This window comes from Corvus moneduloides, chromosome 20 (genome assembly GCF_009650955.1).
Source record: "Corvus moneduloides isolate bCorMon1 chromosome 20, bCorMon1.pri, whole genome shotgun sequence".
Taxonomy (NCBI): domain Eukaryota; kingdom Metazoa; phylum Chordata; class Aves; order Passeriformes; family Corvidae; genus Corvus; species Corvus moneduloides.
Genome location: NC_045495.1, coordinates 4,457,897 through 4,481,807, shown reverse-complemented (window position 1 = coordinate 4,481,807; position 23,911 = coordinate 4,457,897). Strand labels below are relative to the sequence as shown.

Genomic DNA, 23,911 nt, shown 5'->3' with positions numbered 1-23,911 from the left:
CCCCGCTGCGCGCCGCCGCACCGGGAGGGGCATCGCCATCACCGCCCCCGGCCCGCCCCCGCCCGCACAGCACCGCCCGGCTCCGGGGAAGGGGGAGGAACGAGGGGAGAGAAGGAAAGCGGCCCCTCACGCTGCTCCCAGGGGCTCAGGGCAAGCCTTTTCTGCTGGAGGAGATAGGGCTCCCCCCTCCTGCGACCCCCACCCCCACATGGGGGTCAGCCCCCCTGGAGCGCAGGTGAGGTGGGGACAGACCCCACACCCGCCCCTAACCTCCCTCAGACCGACACACAATGGAGGAGCCGGACCCCACTAAGGTGGGGCTGGCCCTGGGGGCTCTGCACCCTTGGACGGGATGGACGCCAGTAACTGACCCCCAGGAGCTGTCCCCCCTCCCCAGTCAAGTATTTTTGGCTAAATACCCATAAAACAGGAGCCAGACCCCATAAAGCAGTGGAAGGGGGGCAGGAAAGCTGGGCCAGGGGACGGCAAGGCAATAGGTACCCTCTAAAAGGCTAAAGGAGGTTCACACAGCCCCACATCAGCCCCCCACAGAACGGGGGGTTCTTTATTTACACAGCAGCTTGTTCTGAATACAGCACCAGGCCGGGGGTGCACACAAGCAGCCCCTTCCCTCCCCTCTCTGCCTTTGCGGGTGTAGGAGGGCTCAGCACCCAAACTAAGACCGTCTCCCACCTCCCAAAGGAGCCTCTCTTCCCACTCCTGCATCCTGGCCCTGGCACACCCAAGCCAAGCAGCCAGGCTTGGCCCTGGGGTGCCTTCCTGGGCCATGAGTCTGTGACAACACCACCCCACGAGGTGGGGACAGCCCCAAGCCAGGGCACCATGGCTCAGTCCATCTTGGTGGGCTCCTTCGTATGCTGCCTGGTCTCCCGGACAATCTTGGCCAGGGACAGGAGAATTGGGACAGCCATGGGCAGGAAGAGCGGGATGTAGATGGCAAATTTCTGGTCGTCAGGGAAGTAGAGGAGATGGAGGAGAGATGGGTCAAAGAATGCCCTCTCCGAGGAGGTGACGGCCTCCTTGCTGGCCTGGAAAGCTGCGTGCAGGTGGCCCAGGGACAGCTCGGTCACAGCGCTCTGGACTGAGGCCACTGCCCGGTACACCTGTGTGGGAACAACACCAAGGGTCAGTCCCTGGCCAGGGAGCACCACAAGGACACTCAGCCCCCTCTGCTCCCCACCTCAGGGTGCCCCAGCCCTACCTCAGAGGCAACATCGTCCTTGATGACAATGTTCCCAATCTTGTCCAGGAGCTGGGCCAGTGAGGTCAGGGTGGTGGACACGGTGGCGATGTTCTCCACAGTGTGGGCCCAGAGCAGGTGGTCCAGCTCCCAGTCAGCCAGCCCTTCATTCCCTGGGCTTTCCAGCAGGAACTTGGGGGGCACCTCTTCCCAAGACAGCCCAAAGAGTAACCTGGGAGTAAAGGGACAGTCCCAGCCCACATCACAGGCCTGCATTCCCATGAGCTCCCTGCTCTTTTTCCCTGCTGCATTTAGTCCCAGTCCTGCCTAATTGCCTCCTGGATGTGGGGCAGGATAAGCCAAGCCTCCTACTCGAGGTGACAGGAGATGTGCCAGCACCCCTGGCCACAGAGCAGCGATGGCCAGTAGCCAGCACCTCAAAAGGCAACAGAGAACCACCCTCAGCCTCCCAGAGCCCACGGAGGGAGGCATGAACAAGCTGTTTGGGTACAGCCTGTTCTGACCCCACTGATTTCCACAGAGGCCTGGGGAGGGAAGAGAGCATCCTCACCGGAGCTGGGCCAGGAAAACCTCCATCACTCGTGCCATGTCCACGTCCACATGCAGAGGGAGGGAGGCTTGGGGGGAAGCAGGGGCTTCAACGTTGTAAACCTGCAGGAGAACATGTCAGCGAGGCATAGCTGGGGCCTCAGGGCCAGCAGGGTCACCAGCTGGGAATGGGGAGGCACCACCTTGTCCCAGCACTGCCAGCACCCCCATGGCTCCCGTACCATGATGCCGCCCCAGCGGGGGCTGTGGAAGGCGTTGGTGCTCACTGGGGCTCCATCCTTGTCCTGGATGTACAGGGGGGAGTGGGAGCGCTCCGGCACATACAGCAGGAAGTTCAGCACGGGGTAGAGTGAGGCAGCACTGGAGCCTGCAGTGGCACAGAGTCACAGAACTCTTGTGGCTGGCAGGGACAGCAAGAGCAGCTCACAGCCCAGCTCCTCCTTCACAGCACCCCCGGCAGCTCTCACATGGGCTGGGGGGGAAAGGGACACAGGCACAGCTGTCCCCTCTCCCTCAGCAGAGCCTGGGCCCATGAGACAGATCCCAGCGAGCCATGAGCATGGTGCTCACCCAGCCGGGCCTCCACGGGGTTGATGACGTGCGGGAGGCTGTGAGCACTCAGGAGGAAGCTGGAGGACTCCTTGTCATAGCGTGGTGTCACTCCTAGGACAGCGTAGTACAGGATCTGCAGGCATACAAGAAACGTTGCCAGCAGAGGAGCGCATCCCAGGGAGGTCAGGGCTGGGCTTTCCCCACCATCTCTCCCAGCCCTCACCTGTGAATCCACAGAAAAGTTGGCCACCAAGCTCAGTTTGTCCAGGACGGGCTTCACGTAGCGGTTCACAGCCCCCTCGATGTCCCAGTCCACGGTGTGGGACTTGGGGTCAGGGTTCAGCAGGCTGAAGGTGATCTCATATCCTGCAAGGACCTGCAGCCTATGAGGCACCGAGGCCGTGACAGAGCTCCCAAGAGCAGCAGGGCCTGTCCCCTCCTCCCTGGCCCACGCCAGTGTGGGGTCACACCAACAGAGCAACCACAGCACAACCCTGGCCCAGAGCAACCGCTACAGGCAAAGGGGTCTGTTAGCCCAGAAGACATCCAGGGATGCTACAAGCAGAGCAGGAATGGGATCCTCCCCAGGGACAGAAGGTTTTCCCGAGGCCAGGGAACAGGGATGGAGGGCACATCCATACCCAGGCTGGATTTCAGGTACCGCCGTGCATCAGGGCGGAGCTGACCACCGGGCACACGGTCCGAGAGGGCGGCGGCGATGGAGCTGGCCGTGAAGGACATCACCTCTGTCACCTCCCGGAGCTGGGCCTGCAGGGCAGCCAGGCTCCCCCCAGCCCTCACCAGGGCGCTGCGGTGCTTCCCCACGTAGACATTGATGCCCTGGGGATGGGATGGGATGGGATGGGGTGAGGGCTGGGAGCAGCACCCTGAGAATGGCACAGTGCCACCTGTGACACATGCCACCTCCCAGGGGTGAAGGACGCAGAGACTGGCACCACAGGGTGCTGCTCCCTACCTGAGGCAGGAGAGAGGAGGTTTCAGGGACCACATACATGGTTAGAGAGCCCAACGTGGTGTCCTGCAGTGGGTGCAGAGCAGCATCAGCCTCTGGGGAAGACAGAAGCACTGGCAGGGTTGGGAATTTCACTCCAATCCCCATCTCATTCTGAGACAAAGCAGTGTTCTCTGCTCAGCCAGCCTCGGGAAGAAGAGCTCCCCAGCAACTTCCCTGCTCCAATACCTCGTGCAGTCGCCGCAGCCAGCGCTGCCTCCTCCTGACCTGTGGTGCTGCGATAGAGCATCTCATAGCGGGACATGACGCTGGTTCTCACTGCAAGGGCAGAAAACCTGAGTGAATCTGCTGATCCCAGGCCCCTCCAGGAGCCTGGTGCTCACAGGAACAAGGGACAGCCCCAGGGGGACACACAGTACGAGGTGCCAGCAGGGTGAACCACTATGGCACGTAGCATCACTGGTCCACACTGGTAGTTGGGCATCCCCATCCCTAGGCAATGGGGCTGGTCCCTTCTCTGTAGCACCCTGCGACTTTGTTGTCTCCCCAGTGCTCCCTGCACAGCCAGCTCAGGGCAGGATGGTACTGGTGAAAGGGGGTTTGGGGTCCCGGGCAGGTTGGGACCCCTCGGGAAAGGACGAGGCCACCCAAGAGGAGCAGACGGGGCAGGGACAGACAAGGAGGTCTCTCACGGTTCACGGAAATCTCCATCTCCTGCACGTCCCTGAAGGGCAGCGGCCTCGGCAGGTCCGCGGGCACCGATCCCGGGCCGAAGACCACGGCGATGGGCACCACCAGCTGAACCTGCACAGGGACAGCGTCAGCCCGCGCCCCCGAGCCCCCAGACCCGCCGCCCCCGGGCCCGCCCGGCGCTCACCGGCTGCTGGCCGAGCCCATTGATGTCCGCGTAGGGCAGGGCGGCGCGGTAGGTCTCGGTCGTTTTCCACCATAGCGGCAGCCCCAGCACCACGGCGATGGTAGCGAAGGACAGGGCGGCGCGCCGCCCCCGCGCCCGCTCTGCGGGGACAGCGCTCAGCACCGGCCCGGCTCCCCGAGGACCGGGGTCGGAGGGCCGAGAGACAGCGAACAAGCACCGGGCATCCAAACCCACCAGTACCTGCTTCATCCGCCGCTATGGCCGCCGCCACTGTCGCCGCCACCATCTTCACTTCCTGGCCCAGCCGGGCAGCGTGCCCTGCGCCCAGCCCAGCCAATCAGAGCTCACAATACCTAAGACAGCCAATAGGCGCGGCGTGCGCCGCGCGGCCGAACAGACGGGCGGCCAGAAGAACCAATCAGAACGCGTATCGGCCCTGAGGAGGCGGGCTTTAACCTCTACGAGTGCCGCGGAGGGACACGTGGCGGCGCGGCCGTGCGGGCGTGGGAGCGCGGTAGACACCGGGGTAGTGCCGAGTACCGGGACAGGGACGCGGAGAGGCGGGGACAGGAGCTCCTCAGCCGCCTCGTGTCTCTTAGGGGGAACCCACCCACCCTCTTCCAAGCTCACGGAGCCTCACGATGTGTGTGGGAGGGCTGAGACCCAACACAGCTCATTGCATAAGGGAGCACAACACGCTGCCGGTGATGCCCGGAGCGGGCGGGAGGGACGGGGCGGGCACAGAGCTGCCGGGTGCCCCGCGGCGAGGAAAAAGGCGGCACGGCGCTGTCTCTACCATTTATTCGTTATTAGGCTATTTGGTACACGGGGTGCACATGGCGAACACAACACAGGCGCCCCAAGGGCGGCAGCGACCAGGACTGCAAAGCTACGGCAGGGCAGGGGCACCCCCAGGCCTCCCCTCCTGCCTCCCACGCGGCCTGCCCTCCTCCCCTCACGGCCCGGCCGGAGCCCCCGGCCAAAGGGGCACCCGGGTGGCTCCCCCCAGGGCCCGGCTGACCCGGACCCCTCACTCCATCAGCGGACACGGCGTGGGGCCGGCCCGTGGGGCGCTCCCCCCTTCCCCTCCCCGCGTGGCGGCTCCCCTGGGCGGCTGGGGTGGAAGCGGGGTGTGAGCGGTGGCGGGGAGGGGGCCGGGACGGGGGCCGGGGCCGGTGGGGTGCCCGGCCGGGGCTCAGTACGCGTGGTTGGCCACGTAGAGGGACTGCCCGGCGGCCCCCGAGTCGTCCCCGCTGCCCTCGTACTTGCCCAGCGCTGCCAGCCCGTTCACCTGCAGGGGAAGGAAAGGTCAGTGGTCACTCTGGGGTGTCACTCAAGGGCTCCAAGTCACTGAGGATACAGCCTTCAGGGTCCCCCAGCTCATGGGGACACAGTGCTTGGGGAGCAGAGCCCAGGGATGTGGCCTTTGGCACCCCTCATTCTTCTGTAGGGAGACAACCCTCACTGTCCCCCTACAGACACAGTACTGTGTCCCTTCCATGGGGACCATGGTCCTTGGCATCCCTCGTCTCAAGGGGCACAGCCCTTGGTGTTTTCTCTCACCCTGTGGGACACGGTCCTCAGCCACCCCTCCTCCCATGGGTGCACAGTCCTCGGTGTCCCCACTACCCCAGGGTACGCAGCCCTTGGCACCCCCCTCCCAGGAGGGCCACCCCCATCACCTCTGCACGCTTGACAAACTCCTCGGTGGCAGCATCGGCGTTGTCCCTCTGCCCACGCCAGGCGCTGAGCGCCGACGCCTGCAGCGCCCGCCCGTAGGAGAAGGTGAGGGCCCATGGCCGCACCAGCGGGCACGTGTTGATAGCGTTGAGGTTGATGGAAGCCTCCTCCTCACTCTGACCCCCAGACAAGAAGGTGACACCTGTGGAGAGTAGGGTTATGGCACAGGAGGGGACACAGGGTATCGCCCTCCTGGTCTCTGCCACACGCCACGGCTGGTACCTGGCACGGCTGGGGGCACGGTGCGGCGCAGAGCGGTGACAGTGGCCATGGCGATCTCCTCGGGGCTGTACTTGGTGGGGCAGGAGTGCCCGGGGGTCACCATGTTGGGCTTCAGCAAGGTCCCCTCCAGGTAAACGTGGTGGTCGCTCAGTGCCTTGTAGACAGCTGCCAGCACCTGGGGAGGACAGGCAGCATGATGGAGTCCCATGGCATGGCATGGCACAGCACGGTGCCCACCCTGCTGCCACCCCAGCACTCACCTTCTCCGTCACATACTGGCATCGCTTGAGATCGTGGTCACCATCAGGCAGGATCTCTGGCTCCACAATGGGCACGATGCCATTCTGCAAACAGCAGCCATCACAGTGATGCCCCTGGGCATCCCCCAGCCTCATGGCTACATGGGACAATGCCCAGACCTGGGGAGTGATGTTCAGCCCCGAAGCTCAATGCCCCCCTTGGCAGAGATGCCCAGCCCCATGGGGGGATGCCTAACCTGGGAGGGTCAGTTCTCGGCCCCATGGAGTAATGTCCATGTTTGTGAGGTGCACACAGCAATGCCACGCCCCATGGATTGACCTGACCCTATGGGTGATGCCCATGCCACAAGGCATGTCCACCCACGTGAGGTGTTACCCAACACAGGGGTTATGTCCAGCTGCTGGGCATGATCCCCAGGGATCATCATCACTGCACAGGCGCAGTGCTGAGCCTCACAGATCTGTGCCCACCCCCGTGGGGCAATACCTGCCCACACAGGTCAACACCATCCTCCAGGTCACTGCCCACCCCGTGGGGCGATGGCAGCAGGCAGGTACCTGCTGGCAGATGCTGGCGTAGCGGGCCAGGACGTTGGCGTTCTCCATGATGGCAAGCGCAGAGGGGGTGTGCTCGCTGATCTTCAGCACGCAGCGCCACTTGGCAAAGTCTGCCCCATCCTTCTTGTACTGGGCACAGCGCTCCCACAGCCCATCCAGACCTGCGGGGCAGCGTGTCAGCCCCACAGCCCCAAACCCCACTGCCCCAAACCCCACAGCCCCTGCTACACCTACCCTGCGTGGTGGTCTCGCCATCAGTCCCGGCCAGAGGAACAACACCCTTGTCCACCTGTGGAATGAGGGGAAGGCGGTACTGAGCCCCACCAGCACCCTCCAAGCACCCTCAGCACCCCACAGACCCACGGGGCACACCCCACACCTTGATGCCCACGACGATGCCCTTGTCCTTGATCATCTGCACGAAGGGGGTGCCATCATCAGCCTTCTGGTACATGGTCTCGTGGAAGAAGATGACGCCCCCGATGCATTTCTTCACCCGGCTGTCGGCGCTGAAGAGGATCTGGCGGTACAGCCGGCGGTTCTCCTCCGTGTTCTCCACCCCGATCTGGTTGAGGCGCTTGGCCATGCTCCCTGCGGGCACCCAGCACCCTCGTCAGCCTCCACCCAGCGTGAGGAAAAGGGGTGGCGGGACACATTTCCCCCCCCAAAACTGACCTACGGACTCATCGGCTGCCAGGATACCCTTCCCCGGGGCCACGATCCGCAGCGCGATGTCCGACAGCTCCTTCTTCTGCTCGGCCGTCAGCGCGGGATGTTGGTGCGTCATGGTGGCGGTGGCTGCGAGCGGACGGGGACTGAGTCACGCACCACCGGGGCGACACCCCGAAACCACATCTAGCCCCTTCCAAGGGGAGCGGGGATCCCCACGGGGCTGCTAGCCCGGCCCCACCGGCCAGGGCACGTTGTGTAAGCCTCGTGGCAGGGATCGTGGAGGATGCCGGGCAGCTCCCAGCCATTTTGCTACCTGCCAGCCCGCCCCCAGCCCAGCCATCTTGAGGGAGCGCAGCTCCGCGGGGACCCGCGCAGGACACGAGGGGACCGGGATGGGGGTGCCCTGGGGATTGGAATCCCCCGCGGGGAATGGAAACAGCCCGGGGATGGGGATACCGGAGGGGCGGAAATACTCCAGGAAAAGGGGATAGAGAGAGCCCAGGGAGGCGCTACTTGAGTCTGGAGTTACCCGGGGTTTGGGGTACCCCGGAGATGGAGTACTCCATAGCCGGGAATAGCCCGCGGGGAGATTACGCGGGCGATGACGGTAACACAAGAATGAGAATACCGGGGGGACGGAAATAGCCCAGGAATGGGGGACGGAGCCGCCCCAGGGCGGCACAAGCCGGGGATGGAGGTACCCAAAGTCTGGGGTACTCCGAGGATGGCGATACCCCGGGGCTGGCGCCGTCGCGGGGCCGGTGATGCCCCCAGGAGCCGGGGCGCTCGATCCCCCGGCCGGCACCATTGCGGCTTCAGCTCCGCCAGCGCAGGAGGAGTATCCTGGCTCCCCCCAAACCCCCAATACCCCCATGCCCGGGGGTCCCTTTGCCCTGAAGCCCCCCAGCGCGGACCGACCCCCGGGATGCCGCACGGAGACACCCGGCAGGCTCGGCGGGGCTGCCGCCTCCCGCCGCCGGGACCCCCCGGCTGCCCCCCCGGCAGCTCCCCCCGGCCCCCCGGTTCTCCCTGACCCCCGGCTCCCCCGTACCGTGTAGGGCGGCGGCGGCGAGCACGGACTGCGGGCTGCGCGCTCCGGCCCCGCGGTAAATGTGGCTGCGGTGCCGCAGAGCTACGTGACCGGTGGGGCGGCACCGGGCAGGACCGGCCTCCCGCCCCGCCCCGGCCCGCCCCCGCCACCGCCCGCGCCCCCCCGCCTTCCCCAGCACCCCCGTCGGGGTCGTGCCCCTCCGCCGGCGACAACCCGCGCGCTCCTGGTGACCCTAAGGTGACAATCCCAGGCTGGAGACCCCGCTGTGCCACCCCTTGGCAGCGCCTTGCCGGTGATGGGGACCCCTCTGTTTCCCCGCCACCGCCTAAGGACACAGCTGAGTCACCCCTTGTCATGGGCAGGGCCCCCCATGCCATCCAGGCGCTCCGCTGTGCCATCTCCAGTTGCTGCTGGAGACCCCTCTGTCCCACCACCCCTCTGCTTGGTTATGGGCAGAGACCTCTGACAGCCCCCTGCTGCTGCTGGGGACGCTGCTGTGCCCCCCTGTTGCCACTGCCAACTAAGGACAGCGATCCCTCCATGCCACCCCCGCGTTGTGCCCCCCTATTCCCATTACCAGTTAGGAACAGAGACTTTCCCCTCATCACCTCTGGACCAGGGACCCCCTTTTCCCACCCCCAGGCTGGGGTCACTGTTACTGTGCAGGGTACCCCATCTGGGTCACCTCTGTGCCCAGGGACCAGCAGCACTGAGCCCCAGACCGTCCAGGACAGGGTGGGGACACTCACAGGAGACCAACTTCCCTAAAAAACCACCCGCAGCCGGCACAAGGGACAATACCAGTGTCCCCACTCGCCCCACGGGGACGGCTGCCAGGGCCCCGCTGTGCTGAATCCCGCCGTAAAAGGAGGCTCAGCCACCCTGCGTGGCCCTAATCCAAAGAAGGGAGCACATTTCCCTGCATCCCAGAGCCGGGGGGCCCCCCACAACCTCGGAGGGCTGTACCCGACCCAGCGGGGTCACAGAGAAGGGAGGGAGGCAATGCCAGGGAGCAGCGAGTGCTGCTTCTCTGCGAGCCACCCACACACCCAGGACATGGAAGCACAGCCCCAAACATTGCCCGGGTAAATCGGTGCCAGCGCCCGTCGTGTCACGGCACCCGCCCCACACAGAGCGGCAGGGCTGTGGCAGAGGGCAGGGGAAGGTGATTTCCCCCCCCCTGGGCAGGAGAAAGAGGCCATTAAAAACCAGAGCACTTGTTGGAGCGCTGCTATTTTGGGCCAGCGCAGGGGAGGGAGGTGCCGCGTGGTCCCCGTGGCGGTGGGGAGCATCCTTGGGGTCAGGAACACCGGGAGGGAGATCCCGCAGGAGCTGCCTCAGCAGGGAAGGAGGGAGGTGAGGTTGGAGCTGTTCTGGGAGGCCGAGGAGCCCCTAAGGGAGCCCCCCTCCTCCATGCAGCAGCAGGGACCAAGCAAGGGCGGGGGGGGGGGGGGTTGGGAGCAGGAGCTGGCAGAGCTCCCGGCACTGACTGAGCCATGGGATGCTGTGTGCTAGAGCCAGGCTGGGAGGGGGAAACATCCCCGTGCAACAGGCATGTGCCCACAGCCCCACGATGGGGGTGCAGGATCCAGCCTCTGGAACCACCCCTACAATAAGGTGCAGGATCCAGCCTCTGGAACAATTCCCACGCAACAGGTGCATGCCCGCAGCCCCATGATGGGGTGCAGGATCCAGACGAGCCCCTGTGGAGCAGGGCACAGAGGGAATCTAGGGCAGGAGGAGGAGCGGGGAGCAGGGGAGGGAAGCTGGCTCAGCCCAGGCACTCCGGCTGCTGCCGAGGCCGCAGGGTGGGAGCCTGGGGAACGCGGTCCCTTATTGTGAGCAAGCACTGGCAGGGGGGAGGGGACGTGTCCCCCAACAAGGAGAGGCCCTGGGGGTGGCAGGGAGCTGTGCCCACAGCCCCGTGACAGAACAGGAGCAACCGGCACAGGCTGGACAAGTTGTCCCCACCCACAGCACCAGGAGCTTCCTGAATGCACACACCAGGCGGGGTAAAAGCCAACACGACTTTATTCAGTAAATAATTACAACATTAACAACAGGAAAGGTTTCAGGCTACAGGCTATAGCGGCTCGGCAGCTTCCTTGCTGGCTGGCTTCAGGCCCAGGTAGCGCAGCAGGCTCTGGAGCTCCTGGCAGCCCAGAGCAGCCTCAGGGACAGCCGACAGGACCTGGGGACAGCAGCAGCAATAGTGTTTGGGTTGGTGCTGTTGCAGTCACAGCAAGGGTGAGCGATGAACTGTAAATCTCACCTCTTTCATCTTCTCCTGCATCTTCTCATGGGTCCTCAGCACTTTCTGGGTATGATGGAGCTTCATCTCCAGCCCTCGGACCTGTGGTGGTGGGAGATGCCTGTCAGGACTGTGCTCCAAACTTGGACAGGGACCAGGCCAGAAGGGAAAGGGGACCCCTGCCCACGTCAGGAGTGTTGGAACTCTGTGATCTTTATGGTCCCTTCCAACCCAAACCATTCTGATTCTATTAGTGGAGCCAGGGCAGCCCCTTGGGGCACCCCATACCTGCTCCAGGTACTTGTCAGTGAGCTGCAGATTCTCATCCTTCTTTTCCAGGAGCAGCAGCCGCAGTTTATCCACCTGCAAAAGGAGCAAGCCCGGCTGAGATCCCTGTGGGGTAAAGCTCTGGGGTGGGGGGGCAAGGTCTGAAGCAAGGTCTGAAGAGGTCTCCTTGTCCATGGTGGGGTGACATGAGGAGCCCTCAGCCCGGCAGCTCCCCGGCCTCACCTCCCGCCGCAGCATGACCCGCTCCTGGACGTAGGCAGTGTCCACCTGGTGCTCCTTGCCCCGCATCTCCTCCCACAGCACCCTGGCCTCTGTCTCTGCGTGCTGGAGCGAGCGCTTCAGCTGGGAGACCTCTGCCTTCAGCCTCTACGGGGGAAGAGGGGATGACGAGAGGGGTCCTGTAGCCGGCAGCCCCCAAGGGTGCTGCCCACCCCCTGGCCCCATCACACACCGTGACTTCCCCACTCTTGTCGATGAGTTGAAACATCTTCTCTTCCTGCTGTTTCACCACGTCCTGCAGCTCCTTCTCGTTCTGCCAGGGAAGAAGAAGCAGGGTCAGACAGTGCCCAGCCCTGGCCACCCCCAGCACCCTGGAGCGGGTTTTCTCATGTTTGAGGAGGTCAGACAAGCCAGGAGCACCCATGGGGCATCACCAGATTTCTCCGTGTCCTAGATCAGCGCCCGTCCCAGTTCGGCTCTGCCCTGGGGTGAGCTCTGGCCCACTTCTGCCTCACCTCAAGCTTGGTCCTCAGCGCCTTGTTCAGCTTGGCGATGGTGGCAGCCTGGGCATCCACCTTCTCCTGGCTCTCAGCTGTCACTGTCTCCAGGCGGAGCTGCAGGTCAGAGCTGGAAGAGGACAGTGGTGGTGAGCAGGTGGGGATCACAGGAGAGCACAGCACCAAACCCCCTCCTGGCCATCCCACTTGGCCTGTGGTGAGAGAAGACACCTGGTCCAGCCCAGCCAGATGGAAAAAGCCCATCTTGCCATGGCAGGAGAAGTCTAATCCAGGGCTGGGGCAAGAGGCAGACCCAGGCAGGCTGCCTGCAGGAAAGGCCATGCCCAGGAGAGTGATGCCCCTGCCCAGCCCTTGACACGAGCCCCCACTGAACTCACATCTCCGTCTGCAGTGCCCTGAACTCGCTCTGCTCCAGTTCCTGGATGCGGCAGCTCAGCATGGCGAGGTTGGAAACCACAGCTCTCAGCTCCTTCACGCTCTCCAGCAGAGTGTCCTCAGGGTCTGCAAGCAGGAAAGAGTCTCGTGAACAACACAGAGGGAACATCAGCCCCAGGGCACACAGAGGAAGGTGTGCCTGCTCATCCCTCTGCACAACAACCCTGCAGCTTCAGAGCAGGGTCCCACACAGGGTGACAGCCCCAATACCTATCGGCTTTGGTGTGGATGCAAGTTTGTCCTTGGCAACTCTACTCCCACTCCTGGTGGTTTCATTGGCATCTACGAGAAGAGAGGTCAGCAGCTGTGCCCAGCCCTGCACGTCCCCCAGCATGGGAGGGAATGATCCCCAACCTGGGACTCCCCAAAACCCAGAGCAGCAGGTGCCACCTCACCTTTCCCTGCCTCAGCTTTCAGGACACTGCCCACAGAGGAGCTGCTGGCGTGGTGCGGGGTGCAGCACGCCGGGGTGCGGAAGGCCGGGGTCCAGGCACGGCGCGGTGTCTGCCAGCCCGGGGTCCGGGGGCCCGGGGTCCAGGCTTTGCTTCTCGATGGAGCATCATCATCATCCTTCAGAGGGGAAGGAGAGCAGAGCACCAGAGTGCAGCTTGTGACTGCCCCAGCAAGCACAGTGTCTCACAGCCGTGCCATGGAGAGTCACGGGTATGTGACCCCCTGGGCCACCCTGTTGTCCTTGTCTCCAGCACAGGACTCCTACCTGCTCTTCCAGAGCAGCCTTGAGGCAGTCAGCAAGCTCCTGCAACCGCATCTTGCTCTCCATAATGTCCGTGGAGCACCAAGAAACTTTGTTCCTCTTTTTCTGCAAGCTGTCGAGCTCGGCCTTGGTGCTGTTCAGCTCCTTGCTGAGGGCAGCCTGCTCTTCCCTGTGGGATAGCATGAGCCTCAGCAGGAGCAGCATTTCCCCTCCTTGATGTGGGATGGGGACATTTTCAATGCCTGCCTCTCATCGTGAACCAGCAACGGTGCAAATCCCACAGATTTAGTCAGCTTCCCTCAAGATGGCATCTGCTGGGCTTCCCCACAGCCTCCCCCACCCACCCGGACCACCACACTTGGCTGAGGCAGCAGTGACCATGGTCACAATGTCCCCTCTGACACCCAGCAAGGGCTTGATTTCCCAAAAACAGAGGGGTTTGAGTGGAGCTGGTGAGTGGGGCGGTACCGCAGGCGTTGGTGGGACTCCATCAGTTCCTCATGCTGCAGGACACGCTCCTGCAGCGTGGCCAGCGTGGAGTTCAGCCTGGCCTCCACCTCCAGCAGCTGCGTGCGGCACATTTGGTTCTCCTGATCCAGGAACTGTAAGAGGGTGGGGGGACACAGCCGTGAGCAGCCAAACAGAGATCCCAGGGGGCTCACCGCGACCCTCAGCACAGACCCTCCCATGCCCCAGGGTGCTGTTTCTAATCTGGGGCAGCTTTATCCCAGCAGACCAAACCCTACAAACCAGTTTACTGGGGACACAGGACAGGCTGGGGGATGGCTCCATGCCTGCAGGGGAAAATTATCTCCAAGAGCTGCCCAGCCCCCTCCCTGGGAATCCCTGCCGGGCAGGATGAAAAGCTGCGCTACGTGCGGGATGTCAACCCACCCGCCCTCGCAAGCTCATCCCCCCTCCACAGGAGGGCTAATCCCGCTCCTGGCCATCTGCCAGCTTTCCTGGAGAGGCCGTGATGGGGGCCGGCAGCACGGGCAAGGTCAGGCAGCTCCTACCTCCCGGCACTCGGTGGCCTCCCGCAGCTCCTGGCACAGCTCCTTGCACTCCTGCTGCAGGGAGTTCCTCTCCCGCGCCAGCCTGTGGGGGTGGGATGGGATCAGGGCCTGCTGTGTTTTGGGAGTCAAGAGGTGGGGAGGGGCTCAGGATATCAGAGCTCAAACCCACTGGGCCATCTCCTCCCACTGCTTCTCATTCTCCTGCTGCAGCGCATCCCGCTCCTGCTCCACGCTGGCCAGATTTATCATCACGGAGCTCAGGTCTGCGAGGGACATAGCTGTCAGCCAGGGGGGACAGGGGCAGTGGGGATGAGGCAGCTCCAGCCCCCATGTCACCCCCCCCACCTTTGCCCAGGCGAGAGTTGGCCACTGTCAGCTGCTCCAGCTGAGCCTCTGTGTCCTGCAGAGCCACCACGGTCTTCTGCAGCTGGCAGGATGCCTGTGGAGACACGGTGCTTGCTCTGGGGCACTCTTCTCCATGGGGTGTTCTCGCACCAAGGGGTGCCCCAAATCACCCCGTGCCTCAGACGTCTCATAGCACTGGGCACCCCTGTACCTCCTCCTTGGCTCGAAGAGCTTCCTCTGCTCGCTCCCGTGTGGCAGCCAGCTCCTCCAGGCAGCTCCGCAGCTTGCCAGGCACACGCTCCAACATGGCATGGGACTGGTACACCAGGGCCCTCGTCTGCTCCCGCTGGGAAGGGAGACAGCACCAGGCAGAGCTCAGCGTGGCACTGCCCTGCTGTGTGACCAGGGATAGGTCACAGCACCCAGGGCACTGGGCAGCGAGGGGCTGAGCCCCCCATGGGACACCGCTCACCTCCTCATCCAGGGCTCTCCTTTCCTTCTCCAGATTTTCAAAGGTGACATCTAAGAATTCCCGGAAAGTCTGTGCCTCAGCAGACAGGGATGTCTGTAGGGTAGGAGGGATGAGTCAGCACTGCCGTGGTGGAAAAACCACATTTAATGGCCATGAAGGGAGGCAAGTGCCAGCCCCGAGGCCGAATTTGCAGCAGCTTCTCAGCAGCAGCATCAGGAAACCTCTGGTGCACCCAAGCCCATTGCAGAGCATCACCCAAGCTCAGGACGTGGGGATGCCCTTCCAGCCCCTGATCCAGTGTGGGGTGGCTGGGGGTAGCACCCCACTCAGTACCTGCAGGTTGATGGCACGGGCCAGCAGCATGCTCAGCTCTTGCTGGGAGGCCAGGCTCTGGTCACGGGCACAGATCTGGGCACTGGCATGGGCACAGAAAGCCTCCAGGAAGAGATATCCCTGCAGAGGAAAGGATGCTACTCCAACCATGCTGTCGCATAAGGGGAAACTCCCAGGAGCCATCCCTGCACGCTGCATCAGCCTGGGACTCCTGCTCCCAGGGGGGGCACAGCCCATGCCAAAAAAACATCCAGAGAGCTCCATCACACAGCACTTCTTGCCTTCCACATTGGGATTTTCTTCCTCTGGGGTGCCAGGGAGATCCTCACCTCCAGAGATGGGCAGAGATGCAGGATGTCCCGCCAAAGGCATGAGGACAGCCGAGACTGCCTCGATCCCACAACAGCTGTCCCCTTACCTGCTCCTTGGCTCGTAGGGCTTCATCCACTCGCTGCCTGATGGCATCCCGCTCTTCCAGGCAGCTCTGCAACTTGCTGGGAGCACTCTCAGGCACAGCCTGGCACTGGGACACCAGGGCCCTCTCCTGCTCCTGCTGTGGGAGCAAACAGCACCATGAGGCACCAGGTACAGCTGCCATGTGTGCCAACAGGTCTCCCAAAACCCAGGGGAAAGGAGAAGCAGAGGGATGTGCAGGAGCTCACCTCCTGTGCCAGGGCTCCCTGCTCATCCTGCAAGCTCTGAAAGGCAGCATCCGCGAGGCCCTGGAACAGGGGGCACTGGCTGCTCCAGGTGCTCTGGGGAAGGGACAAGGACACCGGTGTTACGGCAGCTGGCACAGGCAGCACTGGGCACATGCATGGGCCCTGCATGGCTGAGACCTGGCACACTCATTGCCAGTGACAGCCACCGTGCCCACAGCACCCAGCTCCAGATCCTGCTCTGCTCCCCACTGCCACTGCACAGCGTCCGTTCTCCTCCACAGCTCGAGGCAGAGATGCCAGTAGATCTCCTCCTCCCAAGGGCATCCACCAGAGCAGAGGGGGCTTCGCACCAGCCCCGCTCCACCCTGGGGCCAGCGAGAGCTCGTCAGCCACGACACCTCCCATCCTCCCCCCACGAGTGCCAGGGATGTTTCCCCCCACGAGGGTTCAAATCCAGCAAACTCAGCGGGTTGATCCAGGCATGACAATGCAGTACCGGGCGCGTGATGCCGTGATGCAGCAGCCCTGCTTTACTTCCGCTCCACCAACCCAGACGGGGTCACCGTCTTGCCAGAGGCACAAGGACACTGTCACGGCACCAAGGCTGCGGGGAACAGGGTGGCATCACCTCAGAGAGGACTCTTACCCCTTCAGGGTGGGTGATGTCCGTCTGTGTGAGCGCGTCCCTCTGCTTGGCCGGCCCCACGCCAGGCCGCAGCCGCTGGCTCTCCTGCCAGTCACGCAGCTGCAGCGAGAGGGCTTCGATGATGATGAGGGTGCTCTCCAGCCGCCCCTCCAGCTCTGCCCGAGGCAGGGTCTTCAGCTGCTCCCGGGGACAGCTGGGGACAGAGAGAGGGCTTAGGGCAAGGACAGCTCACAGGTGCCACAACCCCATCCAGGGGGGCATGTCCTCATACTTACTGCCAGAGCAGGGAGTCTGTTTCAGCAGCGCTATCCTTGGCACAGGGAATGCTTCCCCTGGATGTGTTCATGCTCCTCTCCCACACGTCCCGAGGTGTCATGAAGGTGCCGGTGGCCATGGAGAGCACCGGGGTCATGCTGGTTCCTGTGGCCATAGTGGGCGCCGGGGTCATGCTGGTTCCAATGGCTGTGGTGGGCACTGGGGTTGTGCTGGTGCCAGCAACTGCAGTGGGCACAGGGGTCATGCTGGTGCCAGTGACCATGGTGGGCACTGGGGTTGTGCTGATGCCAGCAACTGCAGTGGGCGCAGGGGTCATGCTGGTGCCAGTGACCATGGTGGGCACAGGGGTCGTGTTGGTGCCAGTAACCACAGACATGGAGGTCATGCTGGTGCCAGTGACCACTGTGGGCACTGGGGTCGTGCTGGTGCTGGCAACCGCGGTGGGCACGGGGGTGACACTGCTGCTGGCATCCTGCTGTGGCTTGCGGAGGGGCAGGCTGTGCCGCAGGGATTCCACCAGGAATGAGGTGTTGAGGGTCTTCTCCAGCCACACCAGCAGCAACATCCAGGACACAGCACCCAGGGTCAGTTCAGGTGAGGTGACAGGGGTGACAGTGGCTTCTGACCCAGCAGGCTCCAACCCACTTGCCTCGATGGGAGGGAGGCCAGGTGGGCTCTCCTCTGGGGGGACAGGGGCGGGGGACTCGGCTCCCTCAGGGGTGCCTTGGCAATGCAGAGGACCAGCACTCCCATCTGCAGACGGGGGCTCGGAGGCCACAGGGCTGCAAGAAAAGTCTGCAGGTGCTGCTCGCCACCCGTGGAAAGGAGCTTTCTGCGGGGTGGAGCTGGTGCCAGGGGGCCCTGGGGTGCAGGAGGCTGTGCTGGCATTGCCAGGGGACCCAGAGCTGCAGGGTGGTAGAGCAGGGCTGCAAGGAGAGTTTGGGTTGCAAGACGCTGAGCTAATGATGTTGGGGAGCCCTGGCGTGGTGCTGCCAGGGGACTCCAGGGTGCAGGGTCCCAGGACAAGGCTGCACATGGTGCTGCCAGGGGACTCCAAGGTGCTGGGCACTGGGATGGAGCTGCGTGGAGAGACTGGCACGGTGTTACCGGGGCTCTCTGGGGCGCTGGATCCTAGGATGGACCTGCACAGGGGGACTGGAAGGATGCTGCTGGAGGGCTCTGGGGTGCTGGACACTGGGATGGAGCTGCACAAGGGGACTGGAATGATGCTGCTGGAGGGCTCTGGAGTGCTAGGCACCGGGATGGAACTGCACAGGGAGGCTGGCACAGCGCTGCTGGAGGGCTCTGGGGTGCTGGGGACCGGGATGGAGCTGCACAGGGAGGCTGGCACAGCGCTTCTGGGGGGCTCTGGGGTGCTGGGGACCTGGATGGAGCTGCACAGGGAGGCTGGCACAGCGCTTCTGGGGGGCTCTGGGGTGCTGGGGACCTGGATGGAGCTGCACAGGGAGGCTGCCACTGTGCTGTTGGGGGGCTCTGGGGTGCTGGGGACCTGGATGGAGCTGCACAGGGAGACTGGCACTGTGCTGTTGGGGGGCTCTGGGGTGCTGGGGACCGGGATGGAGCTGCACAGGGAGACTGGCACTGTGCTGCTGGGGGGCTTCAAGGTGCTGGGACCTAGGACTGGGCTGCACAGAGGGGCTGAGATGGTGTTGTCAGGGAGCTCTGGCATGCTGGACACTGAGATAGGACTGCCAGGGGCCTCTGGGCTGGTGCTGCTGGAGGTCTCCAAGGCACCAGGCGTAAGGGTGGGATTGCTGGGGGCCTCAGAGGCACCAGGCTTAAGGGTGGGAGTCCTGAGGCCACGGGTGGAGGTCCTGGAGGGCTCCAAAGTGGTGCTGCTGGGGGTCCCCGGGGTGCAAGGCATTGGGGTGGTGCTGCTGGGAGGGCCCAGGGTAGCACTTCGCGGGGGTCCTGGAGTGCAAGGTGCGGTGACACTGCTGCGGGAGCCCCGGGCGCAGGACGCTGGGGTGGCGCAGTCATGGTCCTACAGGACATTTTAGGAGGAAAGGGGGGGTCAAGACAGCCCTGCCCTTTCCCGTTGCACCCCGCAGCCTTTTGCCCCGGTCTCCCCATTTCCCCCACTCCAGTAAAAACGCCCGCCCTCCCCTTGCCCCAGTACCATCTAACCCCCCCAACATCCCCGGTTCCGGTACACCGCAGCCCTCCCCGTTATCTCCCGCACACCGACCTTGAGCCGCAGCCGGCGGAGCAGGGGGGTCAGGCTGGTCCGGTCCGCGCCCAGCTGCAGCTCCTGCAGTGGGGTGCGCCGGGGCCGCTTCTGCGCCTGGGGGGGGACCGGGGGGGTCACCGGCGGCAGCACCGGCAGCTCCCCCCCACCACACACACACACATACACATAGAGATACCGGGAGCGCTGCGGACCGCACCGGACCCGCCGCCCCCTCGGGGACCAACCGGCCCCGCCGGAACATCCAAACCGAACCCCAGCCCCGGCCCGCACTCACGGCGGGGGTCTTGGCGCGCTGCATGGTCCGGGATTGCTCCCGGTCTCGACTCCGGTCGCTCTCAGTCGCGGCCCCGCTCCCGGTCTGGGCCCCGGGCCCGCCGGTTCGGGTTCGAGCCCCGGGCCCGCCGCCGCCCGCGCGCCGCCGGTTTGAAAACCACGCGCGGCTCTGATTGGCTGCGCCGCGCGCGCGTCACCGCGCGGGGCGACCGTTGGGGCGGGGCCACGCCCGGACGGTGGGCGGGGAGTGGGCGGGGCTTTATCCGATGGCCACGCCTCCCCTGCCGCGGTGTGAGGCGCCGCGGGAACGGACAGACGGACGGACGCCAGGATGGACAGACGGACCCAGCAACCCCCGACCCTGGGCCTCCCGCATCGCCTGCCCCGGGGAAACCACCCCACACAGCCCCCAGACCTGCCCCAAGCCCGCCCCGAGGGAGGAGGGTCCAGCCCCCGCCCCGGTGGTCCCGCTTTCCCCACCACGAGTCACGGCAGCACCCGCAGCAGTGCCCGCGGCTCTCGGGTTTATTGCTCCCGCGGGGAGAGGTACAGAGTTGAGGTACCCGGGGATGAGATTGGGGGGTACCCGGGTAACCCCTTGGGGGACCCGGCCCAGCTGGGTCTGACCCGCTGCTGGGGTAGGGGGATGTCCCTGAGCGATGCCGAGGGTCCCAGCCGTGGTGGCTCAGCCAGGCCAGGGCCGGTCCGGGGGGGCGGCGAGGTCGTAGTCAAAGTCGGCAAAAGTGGCGGGGTCGGGTGGGGGCTGCTCAGGAGGTCGTGGGGCCACCGCCACCACCACCGGGTCCTTCTGCAGCAGGTCCGCGTCGAAGGCCACCCCGCGGAAGAAGGGGTGGCCCTGGAAGTGGTGGAGGTAGCGCAGGCGGTACAGGGGGTTGTGGCACAGCAGCTGCGGACAGAGAGAGGACAGTGAGAATGGAAATCCCAGCATCCGGCCCTGGGGCCAGTGGGAACCCCAAAATCCAGGCAGGAGGGTTACCTCGGCGAGCAGCCGGGCCAGCTCAGGGCTGAACTCAGGTGGGCTCTCGTAGCTGCTCTGTTTGACGCGTTCCAGCATGGCCACATGGTCCCCCGCTGGTGCCACAGGGAACTGGGGGGACAGACAGTGAATTCAGGGTCTCCCTGAGGTGTCCCTGTCCCCCCACCCTGTGGTCCTCACCTCCCCACTGGCCAGGGCGAAGAGCAGGACTCCCAGGGACCACCAGTCGGCCGCGTGGCTGTAGGGCCCTCCGCTCAGCACCTCTGGGGCTGTGGGGAGAGTGGGTGAGCACCCGGGGGTCTGTGCCCTCCACCACAGCCCCCCCAGCACAGCCCCCCTTACCCATGTACTGCAGGGTGCCACAGATTGTGTGGGCTCGCTCGCCCCACTGCAGGTACCGGGAGAGGCCAAAGTCGGTGAGCTTGAGGTGTCCTGTGGGGCCAGACACCACGTGGGAACCCGCAGAGAGGGTGTCCCCATGGACAGGGTGTCCCCACGAATGGCATGTCCCCAAGGCAGTGCCACCAGGCTCTTACCTCTCTCATCCAGGAGGATGTTCTCCATCTGAAATCAGACAGGCACTGGGGTGGCCTCTCCGTGCTGGGGGTTCAGAGACCCCCCCACCCCATCCTCCAGCTGCCCAGCCCCACTGCCACCCACCTTGACATCTCTGTGCATGATGCCCAGGTCGTGGAGGTACACTGGGGACAAGACAGAGCCGTCAGTGCCGTGCGTCCCCTCCCAGCACGGCGCCCATTGCCACCCCTGGGGTCCCTGCAGGTCCCCGTTGGTGGGGACAGTGGTGGCTGTCCCCAGCATGGCGGGTCACTCACCCAGCACCAGCACCAGTTCGGCGGCGAAGAGGCGGACGGTGGCCTCGGCCAAGCAGCCGGCCGTGCGCCACAGCGCGTGCAGGTCCCCGGTGCTGCAGTAGGTGCACACTGCCGGGACAGGTGACATGCCTTACTGACTGGCTGGGGTGGCACGGGCGCAGGGGGGGGTCACTGGGACCATGCATCGAGGTGGTGGAAGCACCAGGGCAATATGGGCATCAGGTTAAGGTGACACAGGCATGAGAACATGCAAGTACCACGGTGACATCGGCAACAGAGCCCTGTGGGCACTGGGAACACACAAGCACCCAGGGCCACATGAGGTATTAAAATGACGTGGTCCTTGGGGCTCACACAGGCACCGGGAACACACAAACCGCAGCGGCCGAGGTGACCACAGCCATCAGGGCCGGCCAGGCACCAGCACTGGGGTGCTTTTACCACTCCCACACTGGCCCCTGTCCCGCCGTGGCTTGTGTCCATCCCTGTCCCCCATCCGCATCCCCGCGGAGGGTGCGGGGTGGGAGCGGCGGCCGCAGCGCCCGGATCCCCGCGGGGCAGCGGCGGCGCGGGGGGAGCGCGCGCGTGTGCGGGGACACGTGTGCGGGCGGCGGGGACACGTGCGCGGGCAGGGGGGGCCGGGGCGAGCCCGCGGGCAGATGGTCACTCACTGATGAAGAGGTGGCGCTGGCCCTGCCAGCTGTCCCCCAGCCCGTGGACAAACGGGTGCCTGACCTGTCTCTGGGGACACAAAAGCACAGAGGGTGAGCGGCCCCCGGGGTAGGGGGGTCACGAGGGGCCGGGGACCCCGCTTCTGTCATCTTCCATCCGCAGCTCTCACGGCTTCCTGATGTCCCCATGGCCACCCTGAACCCCTTCACGGGCTGGGGTCCCTCCTGGGCCCCCCCTCACCTGGATGCTGACTTCTTCTTTGCACTGTTTGAGGGTGTCACGGCGCAGCACCTCCACCTTAGGCACCACCTGGGGGGGCGGGGGGAGTGAGGCACTGTCAAGGGAGGGGACAAGGGCAGGTGGGGGCACCCATGGGCCCCGGGGGTCAGCACCCACCTTCACGGCGCAGACCTTCTCCCGCCCACAGTCCAGCACTTTGAGGATGGTCCCGAAGGAGCCTTTGGCCACGAAACCCAGGATCTGAGGGGAGGAACAGGAGCTGAGCTCTCCACGGAGATGGATTTGGGGTGCTCAGGTGGGGGGTCCTGCTCACGTTGGAGTAACGTGAGGGGCCCAGAGCACTCAAAGCAGACGGTGGGGACACATGGGGACCTGGAGGACCCGATAGAGACCCCAGCAGGGTACATGGGGACCCGGTATGGGGCACAGGGACACGGGGGACAGGGACACGATAGGGACCCCAGCACGGCAGCGGTGGGTGTTGACAGAATACACAGAACCCCCGGGGGTACACGCGGGACCTCGGTGGGACAGCAAGCTCCGGTGTGGTGCAGAGGAACCCCGGCAGAACACACCGAGACCCGACACGGGGATCCGGCGGGGATAGAAGGGGACCCGGTGGAACGGCCGGGGACGCCGGTAGGATACGCAGGGACCCGGCAGAGCGTGCGAGGAGAGCTCGGTAAGGCAGTCGGCGATGCCGGGATGGCGGCACGGGATGCACGGACGGCGCGGGAGGATGCTCAGAGCGCTGGGGGACCCCGGTAGGAACGTGCAGGAACGGCGGTAGGACGAGCAGGGACACCGGTACAGGGTGCGAGGGGACCCGTTAGGGCGCCCGGGGCTGCCGGGGCGGGATGCGCGGACGCCCCGGGAGGACGATCGGGGACCCCGTTCGGATGCACCGGGACCCCGTTCGGAGGGTGGGGGCCCCGGGACGGCACCTTGAGCTGCTGCTGGCGGGCGGAGGGGCGGACGGGGAACTCCGGCAGGAACAACGAGACGAGCTGCGGCAGCGGCCACCCGGGCAGCGGCGGCTCCTCGGCGGGGCCCCGCGGAGCCAAGGCGAGCCCTGGTACCGGCACCGGTACCGATACCGGCACCGACCCTGCTCGGCTCAACAGCGCCCGCACCCACGACCCCACGGCGCGGCCCTGCGGAACCGGGGACAGCGTCAGCGAGGGGACCCCCGGGCGGGGGATGCCCAGGGGGATCCCCGGGGCTGATGCCGCCAAACGCACCTGGGGGGGCCGCACCGGAGCCGGGGCCGGGTCGGGGCCGCTGCTCGTCGCTCCCATCGCGGCGCCGCCCGGCCGCGCCCCGGGCCCGGTCCCCGGTAATCGCCGCCTTACATAACCCCGCCGCCCCGCCCCGCCCCGCCCGCCGCGACCACCCCCCGCCCCGGGGCTCGGCGGCGGGGCTGCCCCTAGCACCTCGACACCCACCCGTGACCGATCCCCCCCACCCGGGACCCCCACTACACATTCGGGGGTTACTCATCCCACCCCCGGGACTGATCCCAGCCCCTCTCCAGGATCCATCCCCTCCCTACACACTCTGCGATTCCCCCTTCAACCTTTCCTCCTCTCTTTGCACCCCACGAGCTGCAGCCCTGAGGCGGTGCCTGCAGTCCCTGCTGAGCCCCGGCACGGCCCTGGGCTCATGGAGGAGACCTTAAAAAGGTAAGTGGACAGCTGAGCCCAGGGCAATGCAGGGGTGCCCTGAGTCCCAAAACGGGGTCCCTGAACAATTCCTGGATAAGCCCAGAGGTGAAGACCCCGTGATGTGGTGCTGCCGGGCTGAGGTGGGGCATGGTGCTGAGCACTGCAGGG

At 65.1% G+C, this 23,911-nt stretch overlaps 4 protein-coding genes across 4 annotated transcripts; all 4 read right to left on the bottom strand.

The window, feature by feature from the left end:
* Positions 1-532: 532 nt before the first annotated feature.
* Positions 533-4,522, bottom strand: PIGS (phosphatidylinositol glycan anchor biosynthesis class S). The gene is made up of 12 exons (XM_032130004.1): positions 4,414-4,522; positions 4,174-4,313; positions 3,989-4,100; positions 3,525-3,614; positions 3,300-3,391; positions 2,965-3,163; positions 2,547-2,689; positions 2,342-2,456; positions 1,993-2,138; positions 1,773-1,873; positions 1,223-1,433; positions 533-1,124 (listed from the first exon to the last, which is right to left on the bottom strand). The coding sequence occupies exons 1-12, from the start codon at positions 4,457-4,459 to the stop codon at positions 849-851; spliced, it is 1,671 nt and encodes a 556-aa protein (XP_031985895.1). The 5' UTR covers positions 4,460-4,522; the 3' UTR covers positions 533-848.
* Positions 4,523-4,958: 436 nt separating this feature from the next.
* Positions 4,959-8,785, bottom strand: ALDOC (aldolase, fructose-bisphosphate C). Its single transcript, XM_032130005.1, has 9 exons — positions 8,677-8,785; positions 7,629-7,751; positions 7,333-7,544; positions 7,188-7,242; positions 6,954-7,114; positions 6,396-6,479; positions 6,136-6,310; positions 5,856-6,055; positions 4,959-5,464 (listed from the first exon to the last, which is right to left on the bottom strand). Exons 2-9 carry the CDS (start codon positions 7,738-7,740, stop codon positions 5,369-5,371), a joined length of 1,095 nt encoding a protein of 364 aa, XP_031985896.1. The 5' UTR covers positions 7,741-7,751; positions 8,677-8,785; the 3' UTR covers positions 4,959-5,368.
* Positions 8,786-10,689: 1,904 nt separating this feature from the next.
* Positions 10,690-19,489, bottom strand: SPAG5 (sperm associated antigen 5). Its single transcript, XM_032130047.1, has 24 exons — positions 19,339-19,489; positions 19,062-19,157; positions 18,363-18,857; positions 16,852-18,236; positions 16,577-16,769; positions 15,931-16,023; positions 15,687-15,821; positions 15,269-15,388; positions 14,936-15,028; positions 14,675-14,809; positions 14,464-14,557; positions 14,288-14,381; positions 14,119-14,200; positions 13,571-13,704; positions 13,106-13,271; positions 12,783-12,957; positions 12,598-12,669; positions 12,330-12,453; positions 11,950-12,061; positions 11,667-11,747; positions 11,438-11,581; positions 11,216-11,290; positions 10,949-11,029; positions 10,690-10,867 (listed from the first exon to the last, which is right to left on the bottom strand). Exons 1-24 carry the CDS (start codon positions 19,360-19,362, stop codon positions 10,760-10,762), a joined length of 4,311 nt encoding a protein of 1,436 aa, XP_031985938.1. The 5' UTR covers positions 19,363-19,489; the 3' UTR covers positions 10,690-10,759.
* A 350-nt stretch (positions 19,490-19,839) lies between these two features.
* RSKR (ribosomal protein S6 kinase related) lies at positions 19,840-23,394 on the bottom strand. The gene is made up of 12 exons (XM_032130046.1): positions 23,321-23,394; positions 23,024-23,233; positions 22,236-22,319; positions 22,080-22,148; positions 21,839-21,908; positions 21,168-21,275; positions 20,995-21,035; positions 20,871-20,898; positions 20,677-20,766; positions 20,515-20,603; positions 20,335-20,445; positions 19,840-20,244 (listed from the first exon to the last, which is right to left on the bottom strand). The coding sequence occupies exons 1-12, from the start codon at positions 23,375-23,377 to the stop codon at positions 20,023-20,025; spliced, it is 1,179 nt and encodes a 392-aa protein (XP_031985937.1). The 5' UTR covers positions 23,378-23,394; the 3' UTR covers positions 19,840-20,022.
* Between the last annotated feature and the right edge of the window lie 517 nt (positions 23,395-23,911).

What these genes read in the sequence shown, in the direction of transcription:
- PIGS (XM_032130004.1), bottom strand. Translation starts at nt 4,459, where the DNA reads ATGGTGGCGGCGACAGTGGCGGCGGCCATAGCGGCGGATGAAGCAG. An exon ending in ACTTTTCTGTGGATTCACAG is followed by an intron (nt 2,457 to 2,546) that starts GTGAGGGCTGGG and finishes GTATGCCTGCAG; the next exon opens with ATCCTGTACTACGCTGTCCT. An exon ending in AGGACGATGTTGCCTCTGAG is followed by an intron (nt 1,125 to 1,222) that starts GTAGGGCTGGGG and finishes GTTCCCACACAG; the next exon opens with GTGTACCGGGCAGTGGCCTC.
- ALDOC (XM_032130005.1), bottom strand. Translation starts at nt 7,740, where the DNA reads ATGACGCACCAACATCCCGCGCTGACGGCCGAGCAGAAGAAGGAGCTG. An exon ending in GGCAGCCGATGAGTCCGTAG is followed by an intron (nt 7,545 to 7,628) that starts GTCAGTTTTGGG and finishes GGGTGCCCGCAG; the next exon opens with GGAGCATGGCCAAGCGCCTC. An exon ending in GCATCGTCGTGGGCATCAAG is followed by an intron (nt 7,243 to 7,332) that starts GTGTGGGGTGTG and finishes CTCATTCCACAG; the next exon opens with GTGGACAAGGGTGTTGTTCC.
- SPAG5 (XM_032130047.1), bottom strand. Translation starts at nt 19,362, where the DNA reads ATGCAGCGCGCCAAGACCCCCGCC. An exon ending in CCCTGTGCAGCTCCATCCAG is followed by an intron (nt 18,237 to 18,362) that starts GTCCCCAGCACC and finishes AGCTCCATCCAG; the next exon opens with GTCCCCAGCACCCCAGAGCC. An exon ending in AGGCTGCTCTGGAAGAGCAG is followed by an intron (nt 12,958 to 13,105) that starts GTAGGAGTCCTG and finishes TCCCCTCTGAAG; the next exon opens with GATGATGATGATGCTCCATC.
- RSKR (XM_032130046.1), bottom strand. Translation starts at nt 23,377, where the DNA reads ATGGGAGCGACGAGCAGCGGCCCCGACCCGGCCCCGGCTCCGGTGCGG. An exon ending in CTCCGGTGCGGCCCCCCCAG is followed by an intron (nt 23,234 to 23,320) that starts GTGCGTTTGGCG and finishes CCGGTTCCGCAG; the next exon opens with GGCCGCGCCGTGGGGTCGTG. An exon ending in AGAAGGTCTGCGCCGTGAAG is followed by an intron (nt 22,149 to 22,235) that starts GTGGGTGCTGAC and finishes CCGCCCCCCCAG; the next exon opens with GTGGTGCCTAAGGTGGAGGT.